The 23,751-nt window shown below is 36.7% G+C and overlaps 1 protein-coding gene across 12 annotated transcripts in view; it reads left to right on the top strand.

Moving 5' to 3' along the window:
- PARD3 (par-3 family cell polarity regulator) overlaps positions 1-23,751 on the top strand; it is a 734,935-nt gene that overhangs the window by 453,664 nt on the left and 257,520 nt on the right. For all 12 annotated transcript variants that reach the window (XM_058181713.1, XM_058181712.1, XM_058181707.1 and 9 more), the window contains 3 exons: positions 4,671-4,810; positions 9,928-10,053; positions 21,725-21,763. In XM_058181713.1, coding sequence (XP_058037696.1) covers positions 4,671-4,810; positions 9,928-10,053; positions 21,725-21,763 — 305 coding nt within the window. The remainder of the gene's footprint in view (positions 1-4,670; positions 4,811-9,927; positions 10,054-21,724; positions 21,764-23,751) is intronic.

Here is a 23,751-nt window from a genome sequence, read left to right as displayed (position 1 = left end):
TGTAAAAGAGGTGTTCCTTATGAAAATTGATCCTAATAACAAATACGTTGCCAATTTTTAAATCTAGTATTGCTTTTTTAAAAAACATAATTTTATACTTTTTATAACAATAATAAAAGAGAATACAAAATAGAAAAAACTCATAAAGAAAAGTAAAAAAAGAATAAAAGGTGTACAAAAAAAAAAGAAAAAAGTAAGAATTTAAAGAAGCCACTTCCAATCTTCTTCAAAAATATAAAAAACCTAATTCATCATCTCCTATAATGTTACACGCAATTATCTTCTTTTTCTGTAACCCATCCCTTCTCCATACACATTAATCGTTTAACACTTTACTCTTAGGATTAGGAAATAGTCCTTAAAGGGACCCCAAATTTATACAAATATTTTTCATTTTAACCTTAATGAAACAAACCAACTTTGTACTCCTTCATTTTTTCATATTGAGCCATGATGGTTAGAATGCAGTACTTCAGGTTACCTCTGCTGAATGCCCTCTTCCAGCCATTCAGCAGTTCAAATCTTACCAGCTCAAGGTGGACTCAGCCTTCCATCCTGTCAGAGGTCGGTAAAATGAGGACCTGGATTGTTGGGGGCAATATGCTGACTCTGTAAACCGCTTAGACAGGGCTGTAAAGCACTGTGAAGCGGTGTATAAGTCGAAGTGCTATTGCTATTTTGTTTCTAACAATTTTAATCTTCAGTTCATTTAGATGCTATTGTAGGATTTGATCTTCAATTTTTCTTTTGCCCATATGGAAGACTTCTTCAAGTCTTTAACCAACTTCTTTTATAAATTCAGTAAAAAGTTCCTTTCGAGGTCAATCTTTTGGTTTTTCATTTTTATTTCTACTTTAATTGTTTTCTCAGTCTTTTAATCCCCCCCCTCTTTTTTTTTTAAAAAAAATTCAAGCATTTCTGTGACACAATAGTACTGGTCATAATGGAATATCCTCCTACTCATTCTGGTATAACTTCTTTCATTAGTCAATTTTGCAAATAAATAGATTATTGTGGGATGCACTGACTATGTTTATACATATTCTTTTTGCTGAAATATGAATGTTACTCATGAATATTAAACAAGGATGGTTTTAGAGTTAATCTTCCTCTGTGTATTCTTCCATATCTTGTCTTATTTCAACAATAATTTTTATAATGCATTATTATTGTCATCTATACAATAATGGCATACAAGCCAATTTAAAAATACTCTAAACAAGCAAATAAATAATATAAATAAATAGAATTAGAATTAAACAAAATAATCACTTGTATTTCTCTCTGTCCAAAGGCAGATATTTCCCCTGAGAATTATCCATTGCTAAAGGACATATGATTTAAACTCTGGAATGTTCAGTTTGGTTTTAAATGCTTTCAATTCTGAACACATCTTTTTAAAAAAACTTACCTTGTTAATAAATACAAATATTTTGAGAGTTTTCATTCTGAGAATGCCTCAATATCTGTATGTTTATTAATCAAATCTTTAAAGTAGGGAACCTAATTAAAATTCCACTACTTCGATCCAGAATTATTTCTGTCCATAGCAAACCATAGTGTTTGATTTAGATACTAAGAGGGGAAAAAATGCGAGAACGGAAGATATTAAGCAATCAATTCATGATTTAGGTGAAACCTCTGGGAGGTCTCAGCACACAAAGTAAGAATAAAATTAATTAAACCCAAAGCTGCAAAGAACATTTGTTGTAGAAAAGTGTCGCTTTTTTATGTTCACAAGCACTTAAGTCAAAAGATGAAAACTTTGGAGAGACCTCAGCTGGTTCCACATGGGAGATTAAAGGAGATAATAGTCTCTTAACGACTGAATGCTGTACAAGGTTCCTTTCTGCTTAAACCCAAGTGGAAAGAGAAAATAAAGGGAACTTTTTAAATGAACAATCTGTTTTTCAAAATGTCTGCTGGGCATGTGGACAGCAACAGCAATTAAATGCTAGGCATGTATGTCTGCATCTACGTATATCCCTTCTCACCCTATGGGTGTTATGTGTCTTCCTCAGTATTGGGTCTTGTACCAGAGATCTCTTGGGGAGTTTGAGGGTTTTATGCAATATTTATGTTGTTCCTAACACTGCATTTTTTTGGACAGAAAACTCCAGTGGTGTTTTTGGGATCTGTTGGAGCCACACTCCCAGTTTAATAACCACAGCAATGAATGGTCCTACCACCTATGGGATCACTTTGCTTTTTGCTTTCAAACATCCTCTACAGTTCTGCTTTCAGGCCTTGGTACTCCTCTAGTTTCTCATGCTCTTTTTTCCCCCTGATGTTCCTATCACTCAGTACTGCTACATCTATCACCACCATTGTTTTCTAGTCCTTGTCTTCTACATAGTGCCTGGTTAATTGGCCACTATTTGCCTAGCCATCTGAACCTGGAAGTTCTACAGCAGGGGTGTCAAACTCATGGCTCATGGCTGGATGCATGCTGCACTGATGGTTTAGCGAAGGGGGAAAAGTCATGACACGTCATGTGATGACAACGTGACAGTGAGAGTTTGACATCTCTTTTCTACAGGATCTTAGCCCTGTTTTTCTCCACATCATCCTGTGGAATCCCCCATCTGGGCTTGAGAGGGTGTAGTCCATTCACTTGCAGATATTCCTATACGCAGTGCCAACTGCTTGGTTGTACTGATCACATGATTCTCAATTTATGACCATTCTTTCAGGGACTATTCCAAATTATGAACAAATTATGCAGAAAGAAAGGAGTTATGACCCCTGCCCAAAGTTACAGCAATGCTCCTGTAGTCACATGACCAAAATTCAGGAACTTGGAAATGTGCCCAACTATAGGGGGCGCTGAAACTCTCCCCACTGCCTAGCCCACTAGGATGTGCAAAGCTGCTGCAGCCTTGGAAGTCCTCCTCTGCTTCCTACAACTTCTCCCTCCTTCTTCCTGGCCAGAAAGCTCGTGAACTTGATGTTTCTATTCTTCAGAGACATAACTTCATTAACTTTATATGCAGAAAGTCAGCACGCAAAGCTACAGAAAGGAAGCTTAGATTCTGGAGATTTGAGTTACCTTTCTCCATGCATAGATGAGAGGGGAAGGTTGGGATGGGCGAGAGAACAGAAGCTCGGATTTTCAGGATCCAAACTTTATTTATCCAGTCGATCATGGAGTTACTTTCCATGCTCCCTTTGGTATGGAACTTTCTTGCTCTATTTGTTTAACAAACACAGCTAAGAGAGCCAGGGTTGCAATTACTAGGTGAAGTGATAATGTGTGCATCTCAATTAACAACTGCAATGACTTACGACCAAAATTCTGGACCCAGTTGTAATCATAAATCTAGGATTGCCTGTATGCTTTTCCTGCTATACCCTACCACTAGGATTGGACCGAGACTTCCCTGCATAGTTTGCACCTTGGGTAGACCCCTGCTTCTAAGATCTTTTGTTCAGCTGTTATGTGCCTTTCTGCTGGTTTTTTTTTAAATCCAGCTTTTCTAGCTACTGATATGTGCGTGCATGCGCGCGCGTGTGTGTGCACACACACACACCATTTGGAAATATCATATAGTACAGCCTTGCTTTCTGCTCTGATTAGACAGCTTCTGGTTTCTACTGTATGTTCTCTATGTGCATGTTCTTTTGAGACACAGCAGACTTCAAGGCATATTTTAAATCTTGTTTTTAAAAATTAAATCAGGCTAAAACTAGAGTATCTGTGGGCTTGTGTAGGCAAAATTCGGGAGCAGAATTTTCTGATGTCTTTTACTCTTCCTTGCAACTTTGCAGAGGCCAGAAAAGAATAGTTGTCAATGGGTAGCCAAGCCTGCTTCAGGTAGAGGAGGCAACATGAGTTTAACCATCAAAACTCATTATGCCTTTGTGGCTCTGTGCTGTCCTTCTTTTAGGATTCTGGAGGAAGCTGACTGGATTAAACAAACTGGAATGTGAAAGCAGGACAATCTTAATCAAGCACAAATTTATAGCTATCTTAAAATTTTACACTATTACCTGCTTTTATAATGACGCCACGTCTATTTCAAAGCATGGAACTAAAACGGCAGCTTATTAAATTCTGCATAGAATGCCTATTCTCAGTAGGTTAGTTATTATATAGAGCTCATAATTTAAATCCATTTCCATCTGGTTTTAGGTCTTGATACAGAATTGAAACAGCTTTTATTATCCTGGTTAATTATCTATACTGGGAGATTGCTACTATATTGATTCTCCTGGATTTCTTCCCAGTCTTTGAGGTTCCTTTGGACCAGGAAATATTACTAGAATGACTCCATATAGTGGTGCTTAGAAGTTTGTGAACCTTTTTGAATTTTAAACATGTCTTCATAGATAGGATCTAAAATATGATCTATTCCCTCTCCCAAGTACTAAGACTAGATCAAGAGAGAACCCAATTAAACAAATGAGAAATATTATACTTGTTCATTTTTTTATAGTATTGAAAAAAGCAAAAATATGTTAAGCAGTGTTAATGAAGCTGTCTGATATGGTTATCAGAGCTATATGCACATTCTGAGATACTGAAGAACCATATCAAACTGTATTTATTCAATATGATGAGCTGTAGAAAGAAAATATGGATGCCTTTAGGTAGCTTTATGTAAATCCAAAATTTCTGATAATGCAGAGGCACAGAATAAGCTGACAATACTTTTAAATAATTTCTATAGGTACTGAAGGCCTAGGATTTAGCATCACTTCAAGAGATGTTCCTATTGGTGGCTCAGCTCCAATTTATGTGAAAAATATCCTTCCAAGAGGCGCAGCTATTCAAGATGGAAGATTAAAGGCTGGAGACCGACTTATTGAGGTGATGAAATGTCACAATGCTATTGGGAATTTTATAAGTCCTTTTGGCAAGCATCTTACTTTTATATGAGTTATATAGCAATCCAATTAATTTTTCCCTCTCATCTCCTGTGCCAGGTTTCTAGAGTATTGTCTTCTGATTTTCATATTTTCAGAATAACAACATTAATAAACAGGAATAACTTAGCTTGCTTTACAAAGAACATCTGTCTCATTTAGAAAATAGAGATTTTTAAAATATGATATATTTTGGGATGGGTGCACGGGCTTGATTCATAGAAAATAGTTGGGTATATTGACTGTTTTGGTAAGATGTTGCTGTATTTTTAATAGATTGACATAAGGAATAGTGCACTGCGGTGGAACAATTTATTTGGGATAAGACACAAGGCTTTGTATCTCAGTTTAATTCTTATAAAAATATTTATAAAAGCTGGATATATTGAATATATATATTCAATAGATTCTAAAAAATAGAATCTGTTTCATTGCAACAATTTTTGGGAGAAATCATTCTTAGTCGCATAGAACAGCAGGAATTTGCCTGGTCTTAGAATTTATATAGTATCTGATAAGCATTTTTTGTAATGACACAAATTATATGTCTTTCAGCTGGATCAAACTCTCTTGAGCTGTAGTTTTGAACAGATATCCTGGAGAGATGGAATGATTTGACCTTTACAGTTCATTGAAAGCAAAGACATAGATTAGAATAACAAGGGACATATAGTGAATGATGGTGAATTTGAGGAACAAATTTTAGATATAAAGTATTATTATGTATGTGTGGTCAGAAGTTAATTTTTTAAAAAATGAATATAGGTAATAATTGTCAAAATAGAAATTCAGATAGATTCATTTATTTACTGTTTTATGGGGGGATTTAATACTGTAATATTATTGTCATGTTTATGATATGATACAACATTACCATTAAGTATGGCAACATCTTTTAATGCAGGAGGGTACTAACTTAATGATTCATTTCTTTTCTTATCAGTAGGCGCACAGGAAGACATAGAAAATGAAGAGGGAAAATATAATAATGTTTAGTCCAGTTCTGTATGTAATAGTTGCCATTTCAAAAAGTATGGACCATTTTAGAGAACTGTGTCTTAAAATATTAAGAAATTGGAGGAGGTCGGTAGCAAATTCTTCCCAGGAATAAATTGTATCTCACATTGGTTTCATCAGTACTATTTTTGTTAAACATTTAAATATATCTTGTTTAAAAAAAAAAAGAAACTAGACATTCTAATTTTTCTATGCCTTTGTAGGCACTATTTACAGTTATACTCCAACAATATGAGAAATTCTGTATTAGAATGAAGCAAAGTCCATATACCTTCTCTATGTCTAAATAATTTTGTGATCTAATTCCTTTATTCACTTTTGAAAAAGATTTCCTCCACTAGCAGCACATATTTTAAAATAAAATACAAACCTTATGAAGCACCATTAAAATTATCTAATAGAATGATTGAATATAAATTCAGATTTTTTTATCTGGTATGACACAGAAATACAGCAGGCATTGGTCAGGCAAACCTCCCTGGGGAGTGTATTTCTCAGTCTAGAAGCTGGTTTCACATATTATCATAACTCACATACATTAATGTTGAAAGTATTAATGTACAAATAGATTGATGGGGAAGCAGTTCATAGCTTAAAGGTTTTAAAGTCCATCATAAATTTGTATTGTTTTCAGAAATGGATCTTGAGCCACTTCTTTTTTTAAGTAAATAGCTTGTCCCTTAATTAACTAACTGATTGACTTATATGCCTACCCATTTTGTAAAACACAACTCGAGCTGTTCATAATGACTTAAAAAAAAAATAAGGAAAATGACAAACAAATTGTGTGCCTTATCCACCATCCTAAATCCATAAATCCAGGGGTGGGCTTCAAAAATTATAGCAAGGGGTTCTCTGCCCGGTTGCTGGATGGGCGTGGCCTAGTTGACCTCCTGCATCATGGGGGAGAATTTTTGCCCTTCCCAGGCTCCAGAGGCTTTCCTTAAGCCTTTGGGAGAGCGAAAATGGCTTTCCGAAGCTCCGGAGGCTTTTTGCCCTCCCCGAGCCTCTGCACGCATCCTGTGCTTATCTGCATCCAAAACAGATAAGGGAGGGGCAGGGTGGGCGAGGCCAGACAGGAATGAGATTTTGGGCTTCTCCAAACTGCACAGAATCTTAGCTAGAGGTTCTTTCGAACCCCCAGCAGCCCACTCCTGCATAAATCCATACAATCCTAGGCTTCAACATAAATTATCCCAGTATTTAGGAACAAATACTTAACTGAAAAACTATTCTTATTAGTTTTCGGTAAACATAAAAGATTTGGTGCAGAGGGATGCTGTATCATGTTGTAAGGATGTTCCTCAGAGCATACACTACTATGAAAACTATTTTAAATTAATGATCTTTGTATAATCCTTTATTTCGGGGTCTCCTAAACCATACTAGTGAAAAATGTGGCATTCTTAGAATCCTGAGAGCTAAAAGGTTCCAGGTTAAAGTATCTCAGTTTAAATTGTGCCTTAATGGCTATTCTGAGCTTTACATATTCATTGCCTATGAGATCAGTCCCCCTGAACTGGAGCTAACTAAATCTGTCAAGCTTTGCATGATCTTCTGCAACGAAACAAGAAACAGAGATTTGCATGTGGAAGTTTTTGGAGATTCTGTTTATAATTTTGCTTTCCAAGTGAAAGTATAGTACAGTTTACAAAGGCATCCAGATTGTTCTTTGGGCATGCTGATTTTGCAATAGTGCAAACATTTTATGATGATTGATAAAGAGCCAGCTTCCAGTTTATAATGAAATCCAATAGCTTTTTTTGCTCATGCATTTAATTTCACTGAAATTTACTTAAGTATGGTTTAAGTTCTCTGGCAATTTAGTGGTATTGCAACATATGAGTGCATTATTTATGCTAATGGAATTCCCTGTTCCATGGTAGAAGATGATGGTATGTTAACATGTAAGGAGGTTTGTATATAATAGTGACTATCATAGTTGATTTAATGCATTTTCTTTTCTCTGGAGGTTAGCTTTTGACTTGGTTTTAAATGTACGTGATCTGGATTTACACTATTAGTAAATTTTCAACAATAGCAGTGTCCTCATAAATGATCTAGATAAGAGGCACTTATCAAATTTGTGAATGACACTAAACTGGGGGTGGGAGTAATTGCTAACACATTGGGAAGATAAAGATTCAGAAGGATCTTAACAGACTTGAACATTAGGCCCCATCCAATAAGATGCATTTCAGTACTGAGAAAAGTGATGTCCTACAGATACAGGATGGGCAGTATTTGGCTCAACAGTTGTGCCCTGTAATCTAGATATCCTAGGGGACTACTGCTTAAATATGAGTCAGCGGTGTGTTTCAGGTACCAGAAAAACCAATGCAGTCCTAGGATGCATGAACAGAGGGATAGCATCAAGATCATGAGAAGTGATAGTACCGCTCAGTATTGCAATTCTGTATTTTTGGAATATATTTGGAATACTGCATCCAATTCTGGTCATGATACAAAAAAGATGCTGAAGCCCTAGAAAGAGTGCAGAGTAGAACAACAAAGATAATAAAGGGTTTGGAGGCTAAATCATATGAAGAAAATCTAAGGAAATTAGATATATTTAGCCTAATAAAGAGAAGGCTTAGGGTAACCTGATAGCAGTCTTCCAATATGCCTGAAGGGCTATCAGAGGGAAGAGGGGTTTTTTTTGGGGTTTTTTTGTTTACATTTATATCCCGCCCTTCTCCGAAGACTCAGGGCGGCTTACAGTGTATAAGGCAATTGTGTATAAGGGTTGATTTTGCTCCAAAGCTCCTGAGGGCAGGGCAAGAAGTAATGGGTGGAAGCCTGTCAGAAGAAGATCCAGCTTGGAAATAAGGAGGAATTTCCTTAGGGTGAGAATGATTAATCAATGAAACAGCTTGCCTGCCCAGAATTTGTCCAAGATGATATAGGACTCCTGACTATTGTTTGACGTTTTGAATATCTTACAATATAGTCATTCAAACTTGTGTGCATTGTAGTCTTAATAATTGTATATTTCTTTCTTTTGTTTGTTGACATACTTGATAGCCTACATTTATTTTGTTTTTGTCTAATTTCAAGAGTTGGCTTCAATCTAGTCCCTTCAAATTTGTGTTTACTATAGTCTGTAGACTCATCATGTTTCTATAGTAAAATTTCCATTGCGTCGTTGTCGATTCTATGTTATTCCTAGCATATGTTCTTAAAAAATGAAGATTTGTTAGAAAATATTTTGATTAAAAAAGCCATTCTTTCTGATATTTGAAAATGTAATTTCCTATACATAAAGGCCTAAACATTTTTTCCCCCAATTTTTGTTGTAACAGGTGCTAAGAAAGTTAAACTGTTAGTATGGCTTCTTTCCCCATTTGGCCTCCTTCCCAATTATCCGAATTCTTCTTTGCCTGTTGAGAAAGCTGATAATTCTACTTGTGGACTATGGACTATGACACACACATGCTTAATCATAATTTATTTAACCTTGACTTTTCTGTACACTAGCCTTGGCTGGGTCTGCACATGTTAAGCCAAAATCAAACAGACCATATTATTTTTTGGTGTAATTGGAGAACCTGGTCATAATTTTGGTTTCTTCAAGGACTACAGACATCTAGCAACTTTTAGTGATTTATTTATCACTGTGATGGGTAAATAGCTAATAATCTCGTTACATAAAGACAAGGAAATCAGCTCAAGGAGTAAACATAGATTGTGCTAGAAAGATCAGAAGAGTGCAAAAGCAATTACCTTTTTAATTAGCATTTTCTCTTTGTAGTTGAATGTTGCGCAGTCATAACCAAGGTAATAATGAAATCTACGGTTTGCTGACTCAGCAATGGCATTTAAGTGTCTGAGTAATTGATTTGAGAGCTAGCCTAATCCATTTTTTAACTTAAAAACATTTTGAATTGGACTTATACACAAGTAAGGCATGGTTAAGATTTCAGCGTTAAACAATGATAAAGCATACTTGCTTTGTGAATGTTAACCTTCAGTACTGGCTGATCTATCATAATATCATTCTTGCTATGGCTACTTTAAGATTTCCCCTCCCCCCCTTTCTTTTAGGTAAACGGAGTGGATTTAACAGGAAAAACCCAAGAAGAAGTTGTTTCTCTCCTGAGGAGCACTAAGATGGGTGGATCGGTTAGCCTTCTAATTTTTCGTCAAGAAGAATTCCATCCTAGAGAATTGGTTCGTATTTTATTTTATTTTATTTTTCATTTCATTTTAAAGTGATTGTGGTTATTTTAAAAATGAATACTAGAAAATAATCTGACAACCTGCTGTTGCACATGTGTGGGTAGAAATGGAACACACAGAATCCCTTCTATTATGTTTCCCATGGACGCTATTTCTGAATTGGTTTTCCATATTAAAATGTGAACCAATATTTTCAAATCATGGGTGACAGGAAATGCAAATTATAAAGTGTTCATGGCTCCTGCTTTTATGCCTACAGACAATGGGATTGTTCTGTCTTTTGTACTCATTTCTCTGTTGGAAATTTTTGTTTGTCATACTGAATGAGCTTGCTTTTTTTTATTGCTCTGAGAGCATTAAAATTAATCCAGAATGGGGTGTAAGAATGCTGTGGTTTGGAAAAGAGGAACTAGTGCAGGGACAAAAATGTTCTTTTTATTAAAATAATGATCCCCATGTGGTGAAGACTCCCCATGGTTCTTAATTTAGCAAAATGATTCAGATAATGCCTTTTGTATAATAAAACATTTCTATTTAGGCTACTGTTCCACAAATTAGACATAAATGTTTCCCCAATAAGTGTGCAAGATAACATTTTTGTATTTGGATAAAAGCACATATTAAATATATGCGCTGCTTTATGGTAGATTGTACATTAAACAGTCTCATTTCTAAAATTTATATTAACTTACCAGGAATTCAAGTTTGTCCATATCAAGCAAAACATTTTTCTAGACTTCTCTGTAATATAAAATGAAAACTAGCTGCATTAATCTCTACTTTTTGCTTTAAATTCTGTAACATCAGCAATATAAATTCTAGGAATTCTGGGAAAGGTAACTTTTCATAGTGCTGTTACTCATTTTAAGGATTTAGATGTTTAGGAAATTCAATTTCCTGGGACTTTTGATATGTGATGCTCTGTTATTGTAATGCTCAAAGCATTAGGAAAGGAGAAATTAGTAAATCCTTGCCCTAAATTTTGAAGAACTGCAGCCAACATTTTTAGTATTAAAACTATTATGTTAAAAGGACCAAAGGTATGAATAGAAAACAGCTATCTGGGTTTCTGAATATATGGGTCAATCATGCTATTTGAGCTTCTTCTAAATAGTAAAACCTCTGGTACGTAGAAAATCTTTATTTTTGGCTTGCCCTGTAAGTGGTCTATGATGTTCTATACTAAAAAGATTATTCCTAGGTAAAAGAAAAAAAAGTTTCCTTTTGATAAAATTGAAATATTTTCATTATTTGTATTGATATTTGAGGACTTAGCTATGGAAACTAGTATTGGATAATGGATGAGTATTACCGTATATATGAGTCACAAATGGGAAACAGGCAGCTTTACAAATTGAATGAATTAATGAACAAATAAATAAAATAAAATACAGTGTAGTAACCACTATTAAGGATAGTATAAGTGTATTGCCACATAAAATACTATATCTACTACCAGTGGATATTCCCTGATGGAGAAATTCATTTCAGATGTGGTGCTAGCGACCAACTTGGCTGGCTTCATAAAAGGTCTGGACCAGTTTATGGAAATCATGGGGATCCACAGATATTAGTCTTAGTGGCAATGTAAATACATATGAAGAGTATCTGAAAAGAGACTAGTAGATTTCCTAGTACAGCTGTTTGGCCACTGCAAAGACAGGCTGCTCGATTAGATGGGTCAGAGTTCTAATCCAACAGGACCTGTGTTCTTATGCTTATGTTCAAGAACTTATGTTCTTCAGTAGATTAGCACATTGAAAAAAATTAAATTGGACTATAAATTGTCTAAATCTAAGTCCATGTCTAAGTAATTAAAGCCATTTCTCTAATGGAAAGAGCATTTTTTTCCTTTTTTTTTTAGGGCTAGGATCTAATAGGCATTTCACAATTTTATGAAAAGTATACATAAACACATAAATACATTCTAGAATAATTTGTGGATGGAATTTAAAATTGACGTTTTCAGATTTATGTCAGTAGAGTGTGTACGCAAGTGTACAATATTATGTATAGCTTTGAATACAAATTACTTAATTTGTAATACGATTATACCCATAAATAATAGGTTAACCTGAATGACAAGTCAGATAGGCAGATTTTAATTTACCAGATTTATCACTGTTTGTGATGTGTTATAATCTAAAAAGATGTAATTAATGTAATATAAGAGGAGAGCAATTGTAAGCTTAGCTTAGAAGAATTCTTATTTTTCAGGAACAATGCTGAAAACAATTGTTTCTGCCAATAAAATAATTCCTTTCTTTATCCAAATTATCTTGTCATTCAGATAAAACATAATATGGACATTAATATCAAATAAAATAAATATCTGTAATATTTGTATTAAACTGACATATTGAAGTCAGTGAAAATATCAATTTATTTTGAAAGAAATTCATCTCTTTCTTTTTTGCAATAATTTTCATATAGAATCAGATAAAATACACATACACAGACAGACATGTATGTATGTATATGTGGGTATGTATGTATGTATATATATATACACACACATACGTAGACATACACACACACACACACACACACACACACACACACACACACACACACCCTAATTAAATAGGTCATGTTTATCAAAAAATATTGAAAGAAGCCTTGTCAATTTCAGATTGATTATTTCTAAAATGTTAAGACCTGTGTTCAGATAAACATTTGAGATGAAATGCTGCCAGGAATTATGCACACCAGCATACAAATAATTCTTATTGTATACTTACGTAATAATAATTACAAATTAGAAGAAGTAGATGTATATTAAACATTTCAAATTCAGAACATGTTGAGGTTGAAGAATACTATTCTGAATCTAGAACAGTTGCTTCAAGCCCAAAATAGGTCTCTTTGTCCATACTGAGTGTGTTTCAAGTTAGAAACAATTGTTTGAAGTTTGGAATTGGTGCTTTCACTTGAAATGAAGCTGTTTCTGTCTTGGTATATTTCTAGAATGAGACAGTCCTATTCCAATCTTGAAGCAGTTGTTTTGAGCTGAAGTCATTCTGAATGTAAAACATTTTTTTTAAAAAAATACACTTTTAGTTAAAAAAAATCCAGTTATATTCAAGATTAAACGCAATAGCAAGGCCTATTTTAAACACGAAGCCTATAACGATCTGAGAGTCAATTTACCTCCTTTCTTCCCATAATCTTATGGAACTTCTAGAAATTTGAGGTGCTGAACCAATTAAGTTTGGATTTGGTTTCTGTTCAGAAATAATACTAAGAAAATTTCTGTTTGGCACTCCAGGGCTGAGAATGTGAATAGTTTCTGTTTTGATGGAATTTTTTATGTTTTTCCCATCATCCCTATATATAAAATTACGCTATTGTCCCACAAGAGAGCGTTTTCTTTCTTTTCCTTTTAAAAAAAAGTTTTATTATAAAAGAATCTGCAGCAAAGAAAAAATGAAGGTATAACTCTACTAGTAAAGGAACTGCATTGGCTTCCAGGTATAATTTAAAATGCTAGTTGCCCTATATAACTGGCAACAGGCCTGGATATCCTTGAATTTGCCTTCTCTAGATTTCCAGAAACTGTCTGAAAAAATCTCAAGGACAATGCTTGTAAGGTTCTCTCCACTTTGGAAATGCCATCTATAGGGATCCCTTGTTCAAAGCTTTTTAATTATAGCTTCATTTCTATATAATGGGTTGCTCCAGGTACAGTATCTGAACAATTCCCTCCAATTTGGATTTTTCAAAACCTGTGAAGAAAAAAAGTGTTATAGAGCAGCGGTCACCAACCTTTTGGACCTCAGGGACCACTAAATTCATAATTTTAAATTCCATGGACCACTAATATGATCTGTCTAATGACCAGGTGGGTGGATGTGGAAAGGTGGTCATGTGATTGGGTGGGCATGGCCAACTTGATGTCATTCACTCCTCACTCCTTGCCTGCCCGCCTGGGCTCCTTAGGGCCCCAACAGGACGCAGTTGCTGGCGCTAAGCAGCCACCATGAGAAAGAGTTGGCAAAACAGCTCAGTTCAAATTGGATCTGATCAAGAAGGAGGCTCAGTAGAAGCAACTCACTGACGACTACCAGCATAGGCTTTCCAAGCAGAGGGAAAACCCGTGGGAGTGCAAGGCAGGTACCGGTGCCTTGAGGCTCAGCAGGCTGTAATGGTCAGCCAGTTCCAGGCCATGATGCAGTCCCAATGGAACAAGGCCCTCCGGCTCTTTGCCCAAAGCCCTGTGCCAGGAGGCCAAAGCAAATCCTGCTGGAATTTCTGCCTCCCTCCCACCCACACAAAAAGACCCCGAAAGCGGAGACTCTCTACAGCAACACAAACGTTCATTGCACGTATCCAGCCCAGGGTCTGTGGGTTGATGATCCCTGATTTAGTGCAATATAAAAAATGCAAATAATGTTTCTGCACACCACCAAAATTTTCTTGTGGACCACCAGTGGTCTACAGATCACCAGTTGGTGACCACTGTTATAGAGACAACAAGGATTGATCCAGGGGTGAAATGCTCCCGGTTCAGACCATCTCATGCGATTCAGTAGCGATGGCGGCCACTGGTTCGGAGGACCGGTAGCAAAAATCCCTGCCCGCCCCGCCTCTGCTGAGCCGCACCATCAGCAGAGGTTTTTTTTTTTTACTTTTAAAGGCAGGTTTTTCTTCATGCCTTTAAAAGTTTAAAAAAAGCCTTTGAGGATCCTGCCCCTCAGCTGAGATCAGCAGAGCCTTTAAATTTAAAAAAAAATTTTTTTTAAGGCTCCTCTGGCGATCTCACCTGAGTTCCTCATCAGCAGAACCTTAAAAAATATGTTTTCTGTAGAAAACATGTAGAAAACCTCCTTTTAAGAGATTCTAAGGCACTTACCTGATTACTGATTGACCGCATGGCTTTTTTCCCAGCCCGAAAGCCCCAGTTTCACTTTCAGCACCAGACAGAACTAATCTAAATTTAGCTAATCTATTTCATCACTGAGCAACTAATGCTGGCTGGCTTTGCTGGCTGAGGAACTCTGGGAATTGAAGTCCACAAACCTTAATAATAAAATAAAATATCTGTGCAGCTTTCTGAGATTTGGTGTGTTTCTGTAGTGTTTCATTCTAACTACACAAACACACAAAATCTCAGAAAACTGTATGTGACATTTTGTGTATGTGTGTATGTGTGTGTTGTGTGTGTGTAAAGTGTGAAAGTTGGTTTTTGAGCTTTTTGTGGCTGTGTGAAGTGTGAAGTGCAGCTGCTTTTACATTGTGTGTGAGTCAGTTGTGTTGTGTTGTGTGTGTGTAAAGTGTGAAAGTTGGTTTTGAACTTTTTGTGGCTGTGTGAAGTGTGAAGTGCAGCTGCTTTTACATTGTGTGTGAGTCAGTTGTGTTGTGTTGTGTGTATGTAAAGTGTAAAAGTTGGTTTTCGGTAGCTCTTATTGGTTTTTTTTTACTTTGTTATTTTTATTATTTATTGTTATTGGCCATGCCCACCCAGTCATCTGACCACCAAGCCACACCCACCAATTAAAGCACGCCCACAGAACCAGTAGGGCAAATTTTTAGATTTCACCCCTGGATTGATCTATCCTAGTGGATGATGTAACTAATGAAAGCTCTTTGTTATGTTTGGATTTTTATTGTTTTAAACAGTTATGGCTAGATACAAGTTGCTTAGAGACTCTGGTAATGGAATGGCATGGAATCCAGAGTAAATAAATGAATAAATTACTGGGAAATCACTGTTTTTAGGGCTTGCCATTGACCAGCTAGATGAGTAACAGTAGGGATACTTACCTAATAATTTGAAGTTGCCACAAAAAGTAAGAAGGATCTGGTTGATTAAGACGTGGAAGTTACTAAATTTGGCCATTGATTTAATAATGATAATCTGATGCTTTTCAGTTGCATTACATTGGAACTCTTCTCCCACTCATTTGGCCACTGTAGGAACTGAAGTCCACTATCTGGGAAAAACCAGGTTGGGATAGTCTTTCAGATCTTGGTGGATAAAAATCAATGTTTTTTTTTTAAATCAAATTTACTTTAATAAAATGCTTTGGAGTAAAAATCTAAAGATAGTTTTCTATTTAAGATACATTAATAATTCAGTTTATTCAGCATGAAATAGAGCTTAGTTATATGGCATGAGGCTGTATATTGTGCAATATTGGGACTGTCAGTGAATCAACAGCAGGTTAGAGGAAGAGCCGCTGCAGGACAGAGATGACAATTGCTCTTTAAAAAATTATGTTTTAGATCGAGTTGATTTAAATCAAGCCTTATTACTAGTTATTTAAATCATGATTTAAATTGACTTGATTTAAATAAAATCCACCCTGTTTCAGATACAAGGATAATTCTAAGCACCAGCACTTAATTGAAGTGCAATATGGAACAAGGTAAATGCAGAGGAAAATTTGATGTAATGCTGAACCCTCATAACTGCTCTGTGGAATTTTATCTTGAGTCTGTGTAGTTCAGCCTACTTGTAATATTGACAGAATAGGCAAAAGGTGTGACTATTTTGGTTCTATTCTTCTCCAGAATTGATGACCGAAAGTGTGGATATGTTTTGACAATATTAAAAATTGAATTAAGCATAATCTCTGGCTATGCTTAATTCAATTGAATTAAGCATAGCCAGAGATCCAAGACTAAGGGTTTAAGTTTTCTTCACTATGCTCGTTTTGCCAGTGTTCAGCCCCACTGATTTGGGTTCCAGAGTGAGGATTCAGCCAGTTCTCACCACTTCGGGAGAACCAGTTGTTAACTTCCTGAGCAGTTTGGTGAACTGGTTGTTGGAAAAAATCATTAAGGCAGAGAACCAGGGGCCAATATTTTGGAGGAGACCATATGAAAGTAGCAGAGGATGGGTTAATATTCAAGATGGAAAGAGTTACTGTATGATGTGCTACTACTGATAATGATGTTGATGATGAATAAGTACTTCTTGACCTCGTTTCTTGTAATTGTCAGCATCCGAGGTTTTGAAAGGTTATTCTCCCTTGATTGTAAGCAGAAATTAATTAAAAGTTCCCATTTCAGAATAGAGCTGATAGTCTTGGTTGTAGGACTGAAGCTTGATTGAGAGGAGCTTCAAAATAAATAATATAAATGTATTGAGGTGTGAATGCACAATATAAAAGAGAAGCATATTGGTGCAGAGGTTAAGGAACTTAGCTAGAAACTAGAGATCATGAGCTGTAGTCCTATCAGGTCCAATACAAGGAATGATATTTGGTGACTCTCCAAGCTGAGTGCTTTATTGTTTTCACATGTAGAGTCAAAATTTTGCAAGACTGAGTCTACTATCTGCATCTACGTTGTACTTTGCAAATTATTGGGGAGGTGCTATCTTCATCCACTTTTTCTCACATATAACATCCAGATTGAGTTGCCTCTTATTCCTCTGGAATGTACCCCTTTCCTCCTGGGAATCCACCTCCTTACTACAATCCATCACATGTCCTGCTTTAGCATTAATGACTGAATGTCATTTAGTTGAATGACTTTAAGTCAGTCATTTTCTATTAATCCTAAGAAGAAGAGAAACAATTTCTCAAAAGGCTGACAAAACAGTCTATTCAAGTGGTCTCCAGGAACCCAGACTGAGTTGGAGGGAGGGAGGGAGGGAGAGAGAGAGAGAGAAAATATTCTTTCCATGCTGTTAAGCTTGGTATCCAATGGATACATATATACGCATACATACATCTCCTGAATGTTCTTTACTTAGAACCATTGGCATTAGGACCACATCATGTACAGCATACCAAGATGAAATTAACTATTATGGGATGGTGAGCTGGTAAAAATATGGCAGGAACACAGCAAATGAAGCGATAAGGTTGAGGTGTGGGGGGGGGGAGGTGAGAGGGATAGCTTAATAACAGTTTGGCCTTAACAGAGATGCCAGAATATCTCAGAACTGAAGAAGTTTCTTGAATGAGAAGAAAAATGTATTCACGGGGGGTGGGGGGGAACCAAGAAAGCCCAACTTCCTTTTGGAAAAGCACCTTTCCGAGAGTTGCATCTTTTGCAAGCCACATTTACATTTCACTTCAGCCAATAGCAATTTCTAAAGCTGAAGTGTGAATCTTGCAAAATACATAGCTGCTTTAATTATTGGAAAGTTAGAAACAGGGGAATAGTGTGTTTTTTTGTGTTGTGAAACACCCTCACTCAAATACTTTTTATTTCTTCCACTCTTCCCTTCATTTCCTTACTTCTTACTTCTCCGTGGGGACGCGGTGGCTTGGTCGGTAAGATGCTGAGCTTGTCGATCGAAAGGTCGGCAGTTCAGCTGTTTGAATCCCTAGTGCCATGTAACGGGGTGAGCTCCCATGACTTGTCCCAGCTTCTGTCAATCTAGCAGTTTGAAAGCATGTAAAAAATGCAAGTAGAAAAATAGGGACCACCTTTGGTGGGAAGGTAACAGTGTTCCGTGTGCCTTTAGCATTGAGTCATGCCAGCCACATGACCACGGAGACGTATTCTGACAACTCTGGCTTTTCGGCTTTGAAACGGGGATGAGCACCACCCCCTAGAGTCGGGAACGACTAGCACATATGTGCGAGGGGAACCTTTACCTTTACCTTTTTACCAAATTTTTAGCTTTCTCTTGCTTTATTTTATCAACTTGCGTGCTGAGATTCCACAGTCATTCTATTAAAGATCTATAGGAAAATAAACCCTTGCAGTGATTGTTGGTGACATTGGTAAAATAACTGCAGAAACATCTGGTAAGAAGAAGGGAGAAGGCTTATGCTTATATATCAACAACAGCTGGTCTCAGGATATAACTATAATATATAAATTCTATGACGCCAACTCAGAAAGGAGCTGCTGATACAGTTCTACAGAGGAATTATTGAGTCTGTCATCTGCACCTCTATAACTGTCTGGTTTGGTTCTGCGACCCAACAAGACAGACACAGACTTCAGAGGATAATTAGAACTGTAGAAAAAAAAAAATTCTTACCATCCTGCCTTCCATTGAGGACCTGCACGAGTCAAAAAGAGGGCTGTGGAAATATTTAACAGACCTCTCACATCCTGGACATAAACTGTTTCAACTCCTACCTCAAAATGACACTATAGAGCAAAGCACATCAGAACAATTAGACACAAGAACAGTTTTTTCCCGAACGCTATCACTCTGCTAAATAAATAATTCCCTCAACACTGTCAAACTATTTACTAAATCTGCACTACTATTAATCTTCTCATCATTCTCTTCTACTTCCACTTATGACTGTATGCCTGTAACTTTGTTGCTTGTATTCTTACGATTTATATTGATATTGTTTCCTGATTGCTTATTTGTACCCTATGACTATCATTAAGTTTTGTACCTTATGATTCTTGGTGAACGTATCTTGTCTTTTTATGTACACTGAGAGCGTATGCACTAAGACAAATTCCTTGTGTGTCCAACCACACTTGGCCAATAAAAAATTCTATTCTATTCTATCCTATCCTATCCTATCCTATCCTATCCTATCCAAGTTGTGGGATACATAAAATTTCAAATAGGCTAATTAGCTTTTCAACTGTTGCACTAGAGAGGAATATCTTTCTTCATCTGTTGTCATTACCCTGTGTTTCTAGATGAAAATTTCCTTCTTTCTTCATTTTCCTCCCTTTTCAAGGAGATACAACCAATTTTGTATTTTAGTCTGTGTTTTTTATAATGCATCATTTGGAAAAATGATGTCTTACCATTTCTGATGTGCCTAATACACAAACTTTGCACATGAGGACTCTGTCTGAATTATTGTGCTGCTTGGACAAAAATGCCAAATCACAGAAGAATTTGGGGATCATAATGCTTCGCTATACTGAAAAGTAAGCATTAATGGTTTCCAATGTTTGTATTCTAAATGAAGATACTCTGTCTTGGACTGCAGTATTATTTTTTTCTCAGGGTTAGATTAATGTTGGAATGTAAGATACCTTGCAGTTTTCCCTCAGGTTCTTTCACTAGTAAAAGAAGCATCTGTTTTTTAATCTTATTCTTAGGGTAGTTTTGAATTTCTTTTGATGGGTTTACTTTGAGCTGAGTTCAATTCTGGAAACAACAGAAAATATCACTCTTGGTATTCCTTTATTTTATGCATCTTTATAATATGCTAAAGTCTTCCCAGATCCCTTGCTTACCAGTCTGAAAAAAAGCAATATTGGACGAAAAGAAGGATTTTTCTTGGGAACAAATGGAAGGCAGAGAGGTTGTAGACTACTGGAAACTTGAGTACTCAATGAAAAGTTGGGCATTACTTAGCCATTTTGTATTCAAAAATGCAAGAACACCATAGAAATGCATGAGATCTGCTGGAAAAAAGTAAACAGTGTTTAAAAAATGTGATGACAGCCCACAATGTGACGACAAGCACTATGAAATTTAATCTAATTTCTTCTTTTATCCCACTGCAAGTTGATGTACTTCTTTCTGCACTTATAAAAATTATCAGCTTTGTGCCAAGTGATTCTCTCTTCATACGTAGAATGAAGAGTGTTGGCCTCTTAATTTTCTTTAATAGAATAGAATAGAATAGAATTTTTATTGGCCAAGTGTGATTGGACACACAAGGAATTTGTCTTGGTGCATATGCTCTCAGTGTACATAAAAGAAAAGATACGTTCATCAAGGTACAACATTTACAACACAATTGATGGTCAAGAAAAGTAAAGAAAAGTAAAAAGTTGTTAGGCTAGTCCTAAAAAGGATTGGGGAGTTTCATTGTATTCAGTGAACCATTCCAACTATTATGCTTTGCTAATCCAATGTTTGGAATGGGCATGTTATATGCATCCAGCCAAAATATAGATTAAAAAGACATACTGTTCAGAAGTTTCAATTTTGAGGAGGACACTTGATACTGAGGTTGTTGGGCTTAGATTGGAGATTTGTTTGATAAGACTGTACAAATAGTGCTCAACTTACAACCATTCATTTAGTGATCATTCAACGTTATAACAGCACTGATAAAAATGACATTTTTCACCATTATGACTGTTGCAGCATCCCCAAGTCACATGATCAAAGATGCTTGACAATCGACAAGTATTTATAACGGTTGCAATATTCTGGGGTCATGTAATCACCTTTTCTACCTTCTGACCTACAAAGACAGCTACACTCACTTAACAAATGTGTTACTAACTTAACAACTGCAGTGATTCACTTAAGTGGCAAGAAAGGTAATAAAATGGAACAAAATTCACATAACAACTGTCTTGCTTAAAAACAGAAATTTTGGGCTCAGTTCTTGTGGTAAGTGGTGGACTATCTGTATTACGTAATAGTTGTCTCTTATGTCTATCTGCATGCATTAAAATCACTTTATATCTATATATTAGTAGATAGTAGACTGTATGTATGAGTTAAGTGTAGGATTTTCAACTATTGTTCCTTATCTGGCCTAAGGGAAGAGGATGTAAGAAATACTACAACGTTCTTATTTCTGTCTTTTAAAAACAGCTTTTTGTGGTGGGCCCACATGACTGTTTAATCAGTAATTTTGGAATTTTTAAACTAGCTTTTAACTAGAATTGATTAGTATCATTGGTTGGTGAAAGATTTCTTATTAGTATTAATAGCTATGAATGATTTTGGTTATCAGGGTGCTTACTTGTCCTTTGAAGCAAATGCCTTATCCAGCCTTGTTCTTATTTCATTTTTTCCCACTTCTTTTAGAATACTGAACAAAGCCAGTCACAAATTTCAAAGGAAACGGTAAGAGTTTTGTCTTTGAAATGTCAAGGAGGGTTGCAATGATTTTTGAATTATAATGTTGGTGTACTCTATCAAAGGAAGCTTTAAAGATAGTTTTGTTCAGGTGGCTCTCTCCTGTCTGAAATTTAATTCTATGTTACATGCTACATTTACGGTAATACACATACATTCTGCTATATTTTAGGAATTAGAACTTGTGACCTTGTTTCAAATGTGCATATCCAAACACATTATTTAGATAAATAATTTAGATGTAGATAAAAATGATACTTCTAGTTCCTGGAGTTCATTTGTAGATCAACTTTCTACAAGTGTAAAAAAAATATCTTGAAACTGAACTACAATGTCTTCATCCTCAGTAGTCGGGTCCCAACACACTTGTTCAAAGTATACTCCCAACTATTTAAGAAGAATCATTATATTTATTTCGAAGCTGTGGGTGATTTTCATTAACATATTGACTACTTGTTAATAAGTTATATGAGCAAGTTAAAGCAGGGGAGTTAATGATATTGGTTTTGCTTTTTTTAAACATTTCAATAAGAATTATAATGTTCATAGATCCAAATGGTCTGTAATAAATATCAATTATATGAATTTTGAATTTTAAACAGAGCTCTGTTCATTTTGTTTTAAAATCTCATATTAACTGGTAACATTACCTCTAGAGGGTTTCAAGTTGACACAGCTCTTTCAAAATATTGCCGCTTGTGGAACATCACTAGCACAGTGATAATCTTTTTAAGTAAATCTAAAGCAAAGACACTAAGCATATATTTCAGAATGTAGTGGCTCCTTGGTAGGTAGGGACTCTTCAGGGAAGATTAAAGAAAGAACTATCGAAATATAATCACATAGACAATTTTCTTATTAAATCAGTGAGTTTAATTCTGATAAATAATTGTAATAGCAATAGCACTTAGATTTATATACCACTTCATAGTGCTTTACAGCCTTCTCTAAGCGGTTTACAGAATCACCCAACAATGTTGGGTGCTCACTGTTTAAAAGCGATCGCGTGCTCCGGCCCCTCAGACTTCACCCATTCCCCGGGCAGCCAGGATCCTCAAAGCCTGGGCCTCCAGTTGATGTTATGCAATGCGCGGTCCGTGGTTAACAAAGCCCCCCTGATTTGTGATCTTATTCAGGGGGAGTCCGCGGACCTTATGGGCATTACGGAGACCTGATTGGGCACAGAAGGGGATGTTCCCCTTGTTGAGCTGTGCCCTCCGGGTTTCCGAGCATTCCATCAACCGAGGGCCCAAGGTAGGGATGGGGGGGTGGCGGTTGTTATTAGGGAAAGTCTACAGCTGAGGGAGTCCACTATGCCTCAGATAGCCGGTTGTGAATCCCTCTTTGTGAGGTGGGGCCATAGGGGTCAGATGGGCTTGTTGATCACGTACCTGGCTCCTTGCTGCGTGACTACAGCCCTGCCCGAGCTGTTGGAGGTACTGGCCGGGGTGGCGGTTGAGACCCCCAGACTTATGGTCATGGGGGATTTCAACTTGCCATCGACCGGCTTGTCCTCAACGGCAGCTCGGGAGTTCCAGGCCTCCATGACGGCCTTGGACCTGATCCAAGTAGTTGATGGCCCTACGCACATGGGGGGAGGCACGCTGGACCTGATTTATATCTCTGGTCAGTGGTTAAATGATCTGGAGTTAGGAGATTTAGTAACAGAGCCTTTGTCATGGTCAGATCATTATCTCCTTCGCTTGGACTTTCGGACCGCTACCCACCACTGCAGGGAGAGGGAACCAATACGATGGTTCCGTCCCAGGTGCCTGATGGACCCGGAGAGGTTCCTGATGGAGCTTGGGCCATTTCCTGAGGATCTGGCCCACGGCATGGCTGAAGAACTAGTTGCGGCCTGGGAACAGGCCACGGCTGGGGCTTTAGACCGGGTCGTGCCTTTGCGGCCTCTTACCCGGCGTAGATCTCAACCAGCCCCTTGGTTCTCTGAGGAGCTGAGGGAGATGAAACGCCAG

Source organism: Ahaetulla prasina, chromosome 4, assembly GCF_028640845.1.
Source record: "Ahaetulla prasina isolate Xishuangbanna chromosome 4, ASM2864084v1, whole genome shotgun sequence".
NCBI classification, from domain to species: domain Eukaryota; kingdom Metazoa; phylum Chordata; class Lepidosauria; order Squamata; family Colubridae; genus Ahaetulla; species Ahaetulla prasina.
Note: the sequence above shows the minus strand (reverse complement) of the source record. Positions and strands in the feature narration are given on the sequence as shown.